At 44.1% G+C, this 15,121-nt stretch overlaps 1 protein-coding gene across 2 annotated transcripts in view; it reads right to left on the bottom strand.

The window, feature by feature from the left end:
* Positions 1 to 504: 504 nt before the first annotated feature.
* LOC126981707 (organic cation transporter 1-like) overlaps positions 505 to 15,121 on the bottom strand; it is a 20,761-nt gene continuing 6,144 nt past the window's right edge. Inside the window, exons 3-13 of one of the 2 annotated variants that reach the window (XM_050833139.1) lie at positions 15,015 to 15,121; positions 13,025 to 13,125; positions 10,933 to 11,098; positions 10,178 to 10,332; positions 8,298 to 8,466; positions 7,836 to 7,908; positions 6,593 to 6,747; positions 5,309 to 5,523; positions 4,592 to 4,767; positions 3,923 to 4,187; positions 505 to 2,889 (exon numbers count right to left, since the gene is read on the bottom strand). The exon at positions 15,015 to 15,121 is cut by the window's right edge and continues 6 nt beyond it. In XM_050833139.1, coding sequence (XP_050689096.1) covers positions 3,924 to 4,187; positions 4,592 to 4,767; positions 5,309 to 5,523; positions 6,593 to 6,747; positions 7,836 to 7,908; positions 8,298 to 8,466; positions 10,178 to 10,332; positions 10,933 to 11,098; positions 13,025 to 13,125; positions 15,015 to 15,121 — 1,581 coding nt within the window. In that variant the 3' untranslated portion in view covers positions 505 to 2,889; position 3,923. Of the gene's footprint in view, positions 2,890 to 3,922; positions 4,188 to 4,591; positions 4,768 to 5,308; positions 5,524 to 6,592; positions 6,748 to 7,835; positions 7,909 to 8,297; positions 8,467 to 10,177; positions 10,333 to 10,932; positions 11,099 to 13,024; positions 13,126 to 15,008 lie in introns of both variants that reach the window. The other variant, XM_050833140.1, reaches the window with a different exon arrangement.

Below are 15,121 nucleotides of genomic sequence, written 5' to 3'. Positions count from 1 at the left end.
GAAAACAACACAAACTTGACAACACCAAAGAATAAAGACGTTAAAGGAGTGGAAAAGGCACTAACCCCAACACCTCAACCCCCCCTAACCCCACTTCGAGCCCCACCCCTACCCAGGACGGCCCACCAACCCCCTCCCCTTGCACCCCTAGCCCCTTCCGAACCCCGTGTGGCGAAGGTGAGGGCTGAGGAGGCGCAGAGAGAGAGACTGAAGGCACGGGAGTTTGCACGAAGGGAAGGTAGGAAGTGAAGGGTAGGGGAAGGAAGGGGAAAGGGGGAAAGAAGGGGAGCATGAGGGAAAAGGGAAGGATGGTGCAACTACTACTTTTACTATTACTGTTACGGCTACTATTACTACTACTACTATTACTATTACTACTACTACTACTACTACTACTGTTACTATTACTGAGAGAGAGAGAGAGAGAGAGAGAGAGAGAGAGAGAGAGAGAGAGAGAGAGAGAGAGAGAGAGAGACTATTCAATAGGAAACATAAAAAACAAGGTCGGTATATATACGTATATTATTTTATTCTAAGTCGCAGAAATAACAATGACACCAACGACAACCACTACTACTACTACTACTACTACTACTACTACTACTACTATTATTACTACTACTACTACTGCTGCTGCTACTCGGTTGACCGAGATGAAAACTATGACATGTTGTATTTACATTTCAGTAGAGCGTTCGACAAAGTTCCCCATCACCGGCTATTACTAAAATTACAGGCTCACGGCATAGATGGGAAAGTTTTGAACTGGATCAGGGCGTGGCTTAGTGGTAGGAAGCAGAGTGCAAATCAATGGTAAAAAATCTGAATGGGGCAGTGTTACAAGTGGAGTCCCACAAGGGTCGGTGCTGGGTCCTCTGCTTTTTGTTATTTACATCAGTGACTTGGACACAGGAATTAGTAGTGATGTCAGTAAGTTCGCAGATGATACCAAGATCGGTAGAGTAATCCAATCAGACAGGGACGCTAGCGTTCTCCAGGATGAGCTTGACGGACTATATGATTGGGCGGGGAAATGGCAGATGGAATTCAATGTCGGGAAGTGTAGCATTCTGAGTGTAGGTAGGAATAACCCCTCACACAATTACTCCTTAAATGGCACTCCTCTAAGTAGGTCTGGGCGTGAGAGAGACTTGGGAGTCCTAGTGAGGGCTGACCTCCGTCCTAGGGCTCAATGCATTCAGGCTAAAAATCGGGCAAACAGAGCACTTGGTTTCATCTCAAGGAGCGTAAGCAATAAGAGCGCTGAAGTCATCCTCAAACTTTACTGAGCACTAGTTAGACCTCATCTCGATTATGCAGTTCAGTTCTGGTCCCCCTACTATAGAATGGATATCAAGATGTTAGAATCTGTACAGAGGAGGATGACAAAGATAATTCAGGGGGTGAGAAACTTGCCTTATGAAGACAGGCTGAAGCAGTTAAATCTACGCTCTCTAGAAAGGTGAAGGTTGCGAGGAGACTTGATCGAAGTCTATAAATGGATGAAGGGCTTTAATAAAGGGGATGTCAATAAGATTTTTATAGTAAAAGAGCCAGGTAGGACGCGTACCAATGGTTTTAAGTTAGACAAATTCAGATTCAACAAAGACATTGGCAAGAATTGGTTCACCAATAGAGTGGTGGACGAATGGAACAGACTTGGGAGCCATGTTGTGGGTGCCACTACCGTAGATACATTCAAGAAGAAGTTAGATAAAGCCATGGATGGTGAGGTAAGGTGGGGTTGAGTGTACAGGAGCTGCCTTGTATAGGCCAACCGGCCTCTTGCAGACTCCTTACGTTCTTATGTTCTTACTACTACTACTACTACTACTACTACTACTATTACTACTATTACTGTTACTGCGACTACTGATGGTAATTAAAATTATAATAATAATAATGATAGCAATGAAAATAATAATAATAATAATAGTCTAATAATAATAATAATAATAATAATAATAATAATAATAATAATAATAATAATAATAATAATAATAATAATAATAATAATAATAATAATAATAATAATAATAATAATAATAATAATAATAATAATAATAATAATAATAATAATAATAATAATAATAATAATAATAATAATAATAATAATAATAATAATAATAATAATAATAATAATAATAATAATAATAATAATAATAATAATAAATATAATAAAAATAATAATAATGAAAATTACAATAGTAATTACTAAAACTAATACCAATAACACCACCACAATGAAGTCTCTCTCTCTCTCTCTCTCTCTCTCTCTCTCTCTCTCTCTCTCTCTCTCTCTCTCTCTCTCTCTCTCTCTCTCTCTCTCTCTCTCTCTCTCTCTCTCTCTCATAAGCTCCCACCATCAGTGGTGGTTTGAATCCTTCAAAAAAAAGCTCGACCGTCACTTCCTTCAACTTAATATCAACTAGAGTAGAAATGCAACGTTTTGGAGCCTTCTGATTAATGTAAAATCACTTAGGTTTAAGGACAGACCACCTAGTCTGGACCATGGGGTCTGTGTGATCTGATTTTCTATGTAAATCTATCTATGTAAATCTCTCTCTCTCTCTCTCTCTCTCTCTCTCTCTCTCTCTCTCTCTCTCTCTCTCTCTCTCTCTCTCTCTCTCTCTCTCTCTCTCTCTCTCTCTCTCTCTCTCTCTCTCTCAGTGTATTTAACTATTTTTTTCCTTTTTATTTTTTACTTTGATATACTTTACGCCTTCTTGTGTTTTCTCTAATTCACTTATTCATGGCGCTGTCGTGCTGCTACAAATCCGCTGGTAAGGATTCGAATTCCGTCCTGGGCAGTCGGCGCGCAGCCCACCCAGCAGTTCACTGCCGTGCAGCAGTTCATCCTCCCTTTCGGGCTGGTCGGTTAATGGGTACCTGAGGAAGGTAAACTGTGATAACTCGGATGTCACCCTGGCCCCGCGTCCCGAGGTAATGGGTATGAAACTACTACAGGCTCAAGGGAGGCGAGAGTATTCAGCCCCACCCCAGCACTCCTTAAAGCCGACCATCTTTATAGCAACACTTTAAAACGATCCCATACCACCCTAACACTCCAAAAGCTACTCAATTCCACCCTAACACACTTTAAAACCAGAGTTGGGTGCGGTACTGAAAAATCGGTAGTGCGGTTGCGGTAGTGCGGTACTTTTTCCGGAGTAGTGCGGTTGCGGTAGTGCGGTCCCTTTTTTTTTTCTTTCCCAGTGCGGTACGCGGTGTGCGGTACTGCGGTAGCGGTAGTCAAAATAAAAAAATAATTCAGTGCCTATCCTGGCTATCCAAACAAAGGAAACATGCTCAAAATAGTACAATGAAAAATCGTCCGGCACCACAGACGGGTCCGGGGTTGAAATGTCCGGCACCGCGCGGGTTAAAGAAGACTCGCAGTGTTGTAGTTTAGTCTGTCTATTTAGTATTTAATTTTGAACAATAACTGAAAAGTCAGAATGATTGAATAACTGATTCTGATGACTGATACCGATTGACTGATTGAGTCCGATTTACTGTAAAAAAAAAAAAAAAAAAATCTGTGAGCATGCCGCGCTGCAAATGTCGTCTTCAATAGTTTTCAAAGTACCGCAAAAAGTCCCGCAGGATTTTTTAGTGCGGTCCGCGGTAGTGCGGTATTTTCAGAAATTTTGCGGTAGTGCGGTACTTTTTTGTGATGCGGTACTACCGCACTAAGTACCGCACTTGCCCACCTCTGTTTAAAACCATTCATCTTTACCCTGACACCTTTAACAACGATCCCATTCCACCCTAACACTTTAAAATCAGCCATCTTTACCTTAACACTCTTTAAAACGATCGCATTCCACCACAACACTCCGAAAGTTACTCGTTATCTCCCTATGACCCTTAAAACCCAGCCATCTTCACCCTAACACCCTTTACAACAACCCCAGCTCACCCTAGCACTCTTTGCCGTTGACGAGATGCCTTTCCTCGTCCTTGCCATCGTCCTCGTCCTCGTGCTGGGGCGTCCCGGGGTACTTGTGGAGGTTCCAGTGGTGAATCCAGGTGGTGAGGGGGCGACCCGTGCCCAGCTCCTCGCTCTCCTTGAAGGTCTGGGGCATGATCAGGCCAAGCGTCTCGGGAATGGGGAACAAGCTGATCATGCCCACTCCGGTGATGGCCAGGAGGACCCAGTAGTGCATGCCCTCACCCATACCAGACTGTGGGGGATGGGAGGGTGGTGAGGGGGGGGCAGGGGCAGAGAGGGGAGGGGAGGGGAGGGAAGGGAGAGGAGAAGGAAGGAAAAGAAGGGAAAGGGGAAGCATGAGATAGGTTAACAGGTGCTGAGTGGCCGGTTTGTTAGGTTACGTTAGGTTAGGTGTGAATTAGGTTAGATTGGTTATAGGCTTACTGTTATCAATTCGACCCCTTTGATTACTACTACTACTACTACTACTACTACTACTGCTATTACCAAGACTACTAACCACAACCACACCCACAACAACAATAAAAAACTCACATATTAACACCTACACGATCACTCCCCCTTTCCCCCCACTCCAAACACACACACACACACACACACACACACACACACACACACACACACACACACACGTACATGGAGCAGCTGAGGGGAGAGCGTCATGCCCAACATCCCAGACACAACCACGAGCCCCGCCCCGGAGGTTCGAACTGGGGTGGGCAGGATCTCGGCAGGCAGCAGGAAGACCAGGTAGAGTGTGCAAGTGCAGGACAGCTTAGCCACGGCGAGGACACCCAGGAGGAGCCATTTGTCTGTGGAGGAGGAGGAGGAGGAGGAGGAGGAAGAGAAGGAGGAGGAGGAGCAGAATGCAAGAGGGTGTGATGGAAGAGGATAGGGATGAGGAGGATAGGAAGGAAGAGAAGAGGGCAGAGAGGAAGAGGGGATACACAAAGAAGGAGGAGGAGGAGGAGGAGGAGGAGGAGAAGGAGATAAAGTGGGAAAATAACCAAAGATAAGTGAAGAAGAAAATTAAGAAGAAAAGAAAAAGTGAAGTAAACGAAAAAGGAGAAAGAAAGAAAGAAAAAAGAAACACGTTATAACAGACGAGAGGGAAAGAAGGAAAAAACAGAGATAAAAAATAAAACAGTAATTAATAGATAAATAAAGGAAACGGATAGATAATAATAATAATAATGATAACAACAACAATAGTAACAAATGGTAACCCCCCCCCCAACCCCCAAACCCATCCCAGCACTTCCCCCCTCACCAATCCAAGCCTTTCCCACCCTGACCACTCCAAACCCACAACCCACACCACTAACCCACACACTTCCCACTTCCCCTTCTTACTGTGCACGCAGAAGGGAGCGGCGACGAAGCACAGAGCACCCAGCAGGAGGGAGGAGTAGCCGAGGAACCGCCTGCCGAAGTAATGAGTGACAGCCAACCCCACGAAGGCGCTTGGGATTTCGAAAACGGAGAGGACCAGGTGGCTGACGAAGTAGTTCCCAGGCATCACGGACATCGACATCAGAATCACCCCGTAGACTATGAACTGGGTGCACCTGGCGACGAGGGGAGAGATGGAATGAAGGAGAGACGGGTGGTGAAGTGGGGAGTGGATGTAGGGGGGGGCGAGTGAGAAAGAGACCCATATTCTTAACCCAAGTCCATATACACCAAGTCAAGGCATACGCAGGTTTGTGGGAGGAGACACGGTCGAGGCGTGGTTAATGCGTGACACTGCTTGGAGCCAAACTAGAGAATGTAGAAACAGGGATTTAGAGAAAACAAGGAAAGGCGTACTAATTTAAATCAATCACTTCAACATGCCTTCCCTCACACCCCACACCGCCGTTTGTAGGCATTGAAATTATAGTCACGCAATATAGCACAATAAAAAGACATATTTTTTTTCGTCAGTGGCTTGCCTGAACGCGCTGTGAAAGAAGGCGAGAATGCACATCCAGAGTACACATACAGCCCCAACTTTAGTCACCCCTGAACTGGCGGGTATTTTTTTTTTTTGGCTCCAAGTGACGTCATCCCGCTGCTCCGCCCCAAAACCGCCTCCTGCGCGTACCGGTCACAGTTTTGAAGCAGAGTGACTTGACTTGGTATATATAGACTTAGTTCCCAACATTGTGGGGCTCATAAACGTAGCACAAGAAAAACACAAGAAAAGAGAACGAACATGAAGAACAAAAGGAGAACGAAAGATAAACACACGAAAAACGAGTAAAAGATGGAAGAGAAAGGAAATAAACACGAAGATGAAAAAGAGGATTAAGAGCAACAGGAAAACAAGGGGTAAACACAACAGAAACGAGTAAAAGATGGAAGAGAAAGGAAATAAACACTAAAAGGAAAAAGAGGATAAAGAGCAACAGGAAAACAAGGGGTAAACACAACAGAAACGAGTAAAAGATAAAACAGAGAGGGAAAGAAACTCAACACCTCGGCATTCCCTCCTCGAAGGCCTCGACCACTCACGAGCAAGGACAGTAAGAAAATAAAACGAGTATGAAGAGCAAAATAAAGTTAACATACATAAAAAAATACGAAAGAGAAAAAAAGGTAGGGAAATAAACTGAACACCATGACATTCTCTCCTCGAAGGCCTCGACCACTCACGACAAGACGTAAAGCATGATAGCCCGGAGCCTCAACTTGGGGTGCACGAAGGCCCGAGTAAGAGGCTCATTGGGGGGGAGGCGAATGGTAAGGGCCCGTAACTCCTCCTCCACCTCTTCCCGCGACACTTTGGAAGCCCCGTTGGAAGCGCCGATCTGAGGTAAAGAGGAGAGGATGAGTGATTCCGTGGAAAAGAGAAAGCTAAAAAAATGAAACTGTGGAAGGGAAGGAATGAGTGGTGTGGGAAAGAGGGAGGGGGGAATGGCATGTGTGTGGAAGGGGTGATAGGTGTGTGAAAGAGAGTTTACAGCCTTCTAGAGGCAATAGCAATGCCACACTAGACAAAAACGGCAAAGTGTCTGGAGTTCGTCAAAATCGCTCTCAAAAGGGTTTACGTTTCGAGCTCTAGCGACGAAACTACTGGGAGTAGGGAAATGTTATGCATCATATTGGAAAGCACATTGGTAGGGCTAAATTATTTGTTAAATAAGATTTTTGAAATTCTCAAAAAAATGAGTGGGTTTCAAGGTTGGGAACTCAAAAATAGTTTTTTTTTCAGTGTTTTTTTTGCGAATTTATTCGATTTTTTACCCTTTCGAGTCGGATTTTGAGCGCGGTCGCTTATTAAAAAATATAGCCTTTTCATTTTGATGTCGATTGATACCAAAAACATTTATGTAGCCACAGAAATAAGGGAGTTATGGCGATCCGCACCAAAGCGGTTGGTTTTACAAAATTCGCTGCTTAATGACAAGGGCGCCGCAAAATCAAAAGAGTCCGCCGTCCATTACTTGAGAGGTCACTGCCTCACCTCATTATGCACCCTCACGTCCACCACCTTCCCCTCACACCCACCACCTCCCCCCCTTCTACACACCCTTCTTCCCTCCCCCACACAGGACTGACCAAATGACATTGTGTTCGTGTGTATGTGATTGGGGTCCGGAGGGGTAGGTGGGTAAGTGTATCATCAGTGAGTAAAGATGGGGACAGATATTATGTATGTAAATAGGTTGTATATGGGACACACACACACACACACACACACACACACATACACACACCTCTGAAGTTCCCCCAAAGACTTTAACATTTAAGAACTCATTATAAAGTTAAATGAAAGGCGTGACGTAAATGCTGCCATCTTGTGAGAACGGAAAGAACTAAGGCATGCACCACAAACCAGAACCTCGTTAAAGACAGGTAGACAGGCAGGTAGACAGGTAAACAGAGACACACTTACCTGTAATAAGATGTCGGCACACTCTCTCAGTCTCCCCTTCGAAAGCAACCACCGTGGGGACTCAGGCAGCACCCTAAAGAAAACGGGATGTACGGACAGATATTAATGAAACGGAGATGAGCGCCGAGGCTATGTGAGCGTTGTGACTGTAGTTATTTTTTTTTTGTATTCTTGCTCTTATTTTGTTATTGGTATTATGAATATTATCTTTGTAGTTATGTTTATTATTTTCTTTGTCTTAACTCTCATACGATGTTATGGGTCATATTTTTTTTACAACAAAAGAGACAGCTCAAGGGCACAAAAAAGTAAACAATAATAAAAAAAAGCCCGCTACTCGCTGCTCCTAAAAAAAAGGATCAAAAGAGGTGGCCTAGGCGTGTCAGGGAATAAAGAAAATGGACACACACACACACACACACACACACACACACACACACACACACACACACACACACTCACCTCCAATAAGCGAAGAGGCAGACGAAGGGGACGATGGTGAGGATGTTAAGCGGCCTCCAGTTGCCCACCAGCCAGGCCACGACGGAGGTGATGCAGATGCCCACGGTCCAGGACACGAAGGTCATCATCACCACGAGGTCACGGCGGGAGGGCGGGATAATCTCCATCACTGTGGGAGGAAGGGAAGCTGTGGTGAGGTACATGGCGGAGAGAGAGAAACAGAGAGAGTAGGTAAGCATCGTAAGTTTGGGAACAGACGAAGGTTGGGGGACTAGGAAGTGAAATTGAGCATGTCATGACCGTAGAGTTAGTAAACATTGACAACCCAAGTAACAAAACGGGAACCTCGGAATTGTAGGAGTCACGGCAGATAGGGAAACCAGTGGAGGGATGCGACTGAGAGTAGAATGGCGTGCAACAACGTCAGACAAAGAACGAGGTGGAGAAATGGAGAAAAACCTTTGTTGAAATAGAATGGAGCACTCTAACATTTGATGGAGAATTAAGTGGTGAGTTGAAATTATAACCTTTGCCGGAACAGGATGAAACACAATAACATCAAATAGAGAACTAGATAGAGGGATAGAGTTATAACCTTTGCCGAAGCAGGATGAAACACAATAACATCAAATAGAGAACTAGATAGAGGGATAGAGTTATAACCTTTGCCGAAGCAGGATGAAATACACTAACATCAGAGAGAAAACCAGATATAGAGATGGAATTATAACCTTTGCCGGAACAGGATGAAACACAATAACATCAGATAGAGAACTGGATAGAGGGATGGAACTTTAACCTTTGCCGAAGCAGGATGAAAAACACTAACATCAGAGAGAAAACCAGATATAGAGATGGAATTATAACCTTCGCCGAAGCAGGATGGAGTACAATGGCGTCAGGCAGAGAACCAGGTGGAGAGACGAAATTAGAGCCTTTGCCGGAGCAGGATGGAGGGTAAGGGGGGAAAGGAAATGGTGATGGGGGTTGTGAAAGACAGTAATGGGAAGGGAAGGAGGATATGATAGTGATGATGATGATGGTAGGGGTGCCGATAGGAGGAAGAGATATGATGATGATGATGATGATGATGGGGATAGTGGAGGAGGAGGTGACGAAAAGATGAAGGGATGGAAATGAGGAGAAAACAATGGCGATGATGACACTGGTGATGATGATGATGATGATGATGATGATAACGATGGTGATAATGGTGATATTGTTATTCTGTCAACACATGGCACTACATTGTGGATAAGTATTTGTAGGAACATCTGGTAGTGTTTTGAATATAATTAATGACGCAAGTAGTAGTAGTAGTAGTAGTAGTAGTAGTTATTGTTGTTGTTGATGATGATGATGTTGATGTTGATGTTGTTGTTGTTGTTGTTGTAAAGATGCTAAAATGTAAGGTAAGGGAGGGCATGTAGTTTTGTTCCATTCCCCGATGAAAAAAAAAAAAAAAAAAATCTAGCCCAAACAGCCCAGTTTCCTCTAATCCAACCTTAGTCCAATTTTCTAATCCAACGAACCCTTCAGTCCAAATTTCCAGCCCAATCAACCAATAACTCAATTTTCTAGCCCAACCAGCCCAATTTTCTAGCCCAAGCAGCCCAATTTTCTAGCCCAAGCAGCCCAATTTTCTAGCCCAAACAGCCCAATTTTCTCTAATCCACCCTAGTCCAATTTTCTAGTCCAACCAACCTTTCAGTCCAAATTTCCAGCCCAATCAACCTATAACCCTATTCTCTAGCTCAACCAGCCCAATATTCTAGCCCAACCACCCCAATTTTCTAGCCCAACCAGCCCAATTTCGTATCCTTAACCACTCTACCCAATTTCGTCCCCACCCCCACCCCCCCAAAATTTTCGTGACTTACTAATGACGTAGGGCATCAAGTAGTTGGTCTCGTAGCCGATCCCGTTGAGGAAGCGGAATAAGAAGGTGAGCGGGGCGGAGTATATCCAGTGCAGCGGAATAGTGAAGACCACGTACGTCCCCACCGCCAGGAAGAACATGCGCCGCCGCCCGATGCTGAGGAAACGAAAGAAAATAAGTAGAAAAGGGAGAAACACGCAAGTAGCAGCAACAGTAGTAGTAGTAGTAGTAGTAGTAGATATGACGAGGAAAAGGAGAATTATAGAGTAAAAGGGGGAGCGAAATCATTGTAGAAAAGGACGTAGCTAAATGTGGGAATGGGAAAGGGAAGATAGTAATGTGGAATGGTGGACAAATAGGATGTGGAAGTAGAAAAATGAAATAAGCACAAATTAGCGGGCTTTTTTTTGTTTTCTTTTTTGTTTCTTGTCTTTGAGCTGTTTTCTCTGCAGTAAAAAAGAAAAAAAACTTAAGACACACACACACACACACACACACACACACACACACACACACACACACACACACACACACACAAAGCAGCCTTCACCACCAGCACTAAGGTCAACCAATCCTCTATTCACGTTGTATTTTCCCGTTTCTGACCCACAACTACCAGGAAAAAACATCAATAGTTAACGGCTTTAACAATAACTTGAGCTGAATATAATCTGTGTGGGTACGATAGTTTTGCGGTCTGATGCCATCTTCTTCTGAGTACGAGTATGAGTAACGCTGCTTAGTGCCAGTGCTTACTAGTTATCCGCTAACAGAGGCAGGAGGAGGGTGCCCAACGCGCGGCCCACGACATTGATGGAGAGGGTGTGGGGGGCGTAGTCCTTGTAGGTACACACCCAGTCCACCTCTGAAGGAAACGTCTCCGAGAACTGGCTCCTGTCGTACTCCCAGCCGTGGACGCACTCTGGAGGGGAGGAGACGGAGGCGGAGGGAGAAATAAGGCACCGAAGGGATGTGATGTGGAGACGAGGACTGAATGTGGGAAAAAGGGAGAAATGGGTGTGGAAAAGAATGTAATTAATGTGGGCATGGGAAAGGAAGGACAGGAATGTGGAAATGGGGAAAAAGAATGAGAAGACCGAAGAGATATGACGAGGAAAAGGAGAATTATAGAGTAAAGTAGAAAAGGACGTAGTTAAATGTGGGCATGGGAAAGGGAAGATAGAAATGTGGCAATGGTGGAAAAATAGGATGTGGAAGTACCAAAAAGGAAGAAATGAGGGATAACATTCACGAGAGGGTAACCACCTCTGGCGAAGTTAATACTTACAACATGGATCCTTTTATAGTCCCCAATTCCGGAAAATAGAAGGGGGTCGAGGGGGGGTGGCAAAGTCCTCCCATTAAGTAGGTTACGCAAAGTTAGGGTTGGTTAGTTTAAATTCATTCAGCACGCAGCGTGGGGCGATGGAGATGCGCAGCGCAGGACGGGACATGGCGGCGGCGATCCATTACTCGGGCCGGTGTTGCGAGAAATATCTCCTCGCAGAAATAAGTCGCTCTGCTGTTCAATACGCATGCACACTGGGGGAATACACAGCAGGAAAACATTAATGTGCCTGCATTTGTTCTAGTTTGTCCACTTGTGATCTTGGTGAACGGTGAGTGAAATACAGAAACAGTAAGCAAGTTGAACCTCCCTGGGAGCTATTTCGCGGCTGCGGCGGGGGGTGCACAACAGGCATTAAAAAGTCAATCATTAACACACTCAGAGTTATAGTGAGAAAAAATAAATCATTCAAATGCTACGGGATTTTATTCAAGAAGATCCAAAGTGGGTCGTGGAAATTGGGGTGGTAGTATGGAACAAGTGGGGTGCTAATATGGAACAATTTATAAAATAACAAAATAATATATTCCTTTTTGTGAATACATAAATAAGACTTTTACAGTGAAAAGGAAAGTTTAAAAACAGAAGTCACAAATGGAAAAATCAGTTTCACAGCCGCTACACAAGACGTGAGATGAGTCCGTCCCCGGCGCGCCACTCACTGAACCCGTGACATGAAACATGCTGGTCCATATCACCACCTCACGACATTTTCATGATTAGTTAACAGAAATTCTAAGCTAATTTGTTTTTCCGAAAAACTAACTACGTCAGTTTAACAAGTGATCTTATGACTAATCAACACACTATATACCAGAGTCCATATTTATTACTTAATATAGGAAAACAGGTTTTGAATCTTAACTAAAAAAAAGTTTCACTGAGCAAGAATTAAATAATTGCCCCTCAGAGCGACGCACCTCGAGCAAGTGACTCTAGAAGCACTTTGGAGGCTTATGGGGATCTAATGTTATGTTTAAAGTCAGTTACCAAGTTACAGCAGCACTTAGGTTCTGAGATATGGCCTGGTTCATGTTACCACCCTGGTCCATATTCCCACCTCCTCCCCTACACATTAGATAAAGAGGCTATTACACTGGGCAAATTTTCCGTGGATCTTCAGTCAAACCACGATTTCCGCTGGCGTGGTTCTCATATTTCCGTGGTTTTCTGACGTGTCCACGATCTTCCAAAGCAACGATAGATTTCAGCGAAGGACGACGGTATTACTCACCATCATCATCAGCAGCAATAACAAGAAACAAATGAGAACCACGCCAGCGGAAATCGTGGTTTGACTGAAGATCCACGGAAAATTTGCCCATTGGAATAGCCCCTTAAGATTTGGCAGCACTATAGCCAAGGAATTCCCGAGCGGGCCCCGCCCAAACTGACTTCATGGCTGAGTCGGACTGCAGCAATAAAACGAGAACAAGAAGAGGGAGACCAGGAGTAGCCTATAAGTTCCTGTTCGCCTATGATTTACTGAACGTGACTCACCCGAAGTAGTATTAGTGATGGTGTAGATGTAGCTATCGTTCTCAACCTCCCAGAAGCCGTCGTACATCAGGCAGCTCGCGTATTTGTCGGACGATCCCTCTCTGGGAAGGAAAACAGATGGATGGCTGGATGAACACGGGCTGGATCTGTACACTATAAAGCAACGCACCGAAAGAGAATTGAACGCACAGAAGTAAAGCGGAATGCACAAAATAAAGACCAGATGAACCAAACTAAAAATAACGTATAAAAAAATGCATGCACAACAGGAAACAAGACACGCAAGAAGAGAATTGTGTCAAGCGGGATATCAATATGTGGAACTAGAATTAGAGGCACGAAACGAGAATAGGCGCACCTAACATCACCAAATGTGGGGTACAAACTTGGCGGGGGGACTGTTTTGGGGGCCATTGAAGGTAACGGGCTAAAGAGTAGCCTATCCGGATATTTTGTTTTTATTTATTAAAGATCCACGAGACATCCTAGAGTTAAATCAAAGTATGTGCTTATCGTTGCATTCATTCATACACACACTGGTGATATTTCTGTGGGGTCTGATTCACTTATTAGAGTGAAATTCTATTGTGATAAACAGTCACAAATTCGTGTCACTAGTAAAAATGAAACAAGTAATTTAAGTTTTGCCTCCATGAAATATACACAAAATAGATAAATATGAAAGCTCACGAAGTCACAGTAAGTGAGATCACCTGCTTTGCGCAGTAAAAATATGCTATTTCTTTTTTGCAAGTATCTGATACCCGCAAAATGGCGGGCCTGCTGCCTGGGGCCTGCGGGCTGCAGTCTCAACGTTGCCAGATTGTCGTACTCAGCTGATTATATTTCCCGACTTCCTACCCCAAGCTGTCTTCTGGGCTCCAATAACGAAACAAATTTATAGTTATCGTTTAAAGAGCTAAATTCTGATGTTTCTTGGCAATAGTTAGGCGTCAGTAACCGGTATATACTATGCTCTGAGTACGACAATCTAGCAACGGTGGCTATACGTATTTTCATATTATTGTTCTGTCGTTTATTCAATGTTGTGTTCAAGAAAAAAGAATACTCATAATTTTAGTTAGTTTTTGGTTATAAGGATTCTTTACGAAATACAATTACAACGTTACCTCCTCTACCTTAAGAAACGTCCTGAATCCTGGATCGCCTACGGTGGTGTTGGGTGCGCCCCACGAAGCGAGAAATGAGCACGCGAAACGAAAAACGAAGTAACAATATCATCTGGACGCGAGACTCGAGAAATTAAGTTGCGAAACAAGAGTTGAACAAACAGAGCGAGATTTGAACGCGCAATAAAATCATCAGCTACACGATAAATTATTGTGCGAAACTCGAAGCGCAAAATGATACATGAAATAAAAAATAAACGCGAAGTGAAAAGTGAACCCGTAAAGCAGAAAGGTAAACGAACAAAACGAGAACTGGACTCACGAAATAAGAACTGGATGCGGAAAGTGAAAATACAACGCGTGAAACAACAAAAGATAATAAACTCATAAAATACAAACTGAACACCAACTTTTCATGATGCCTTAGACACTCCAACACACACATGACCTTCACACTTCATTAACCTTTTCTATGCGCCCGTCACTTCTGTCAACCCCTTGACTGCGGATTTCCTACAAGCAGACCTCACCAAGCTACAGGAATGGAACAAAAAGTGGCTGCTATAATTCAATGAAGAAAAGTGTAAAGTCCTGCACCCTGGGAGGAGATATCAAGCACACCAATACCACATGGGAACACTCCAGTATCCACCACAGAGGGAGAGAGAGACATGGGACTATATATATTACCAGGCTACCACTGAAGGCCAAATCCATGACAATCGCAGCGGACGGGTTAATATATAGGAGCCGTTCAAATACGTAACGCCTGAAGGTGGAGGGTTAGGGGCGTGGTGAAGTGTAGTGAGTGGCAGAGGGAGGGGGGAAAGAGGGGACGTAACATCTTCACTTACACTTACATTGGCGGTATGGTGAGGCTCTTCCACTCGTCCGGCGTGAGCGTCGTGTTTTCCCGACCAGGCACGTGGCACCAGTGGGGCGGGACCACCATCTCGAACACGTAGGA

The sequence above is a fragment of the Eriocheir sinensis genome, chromosome 49, assembly GCF_024679095.1.
Source record: "Eriocheir sinensis breed Jianghai 21 chromosome 49, ASM2467909v1, whole genome shotgun sequence".
NCBI classification, from domain to species: domain Eukaryota; kingdom Metazoa; phylum Arthropoda; class Malacostraca; order Decapoda; family Varunidae; genus Eriocheir; species Eriocheir sinensis.
Note: the sequence above shows the minus strand (reverse complement) of the source record. Positions and strands in the feature narration are given on the sequence as shown.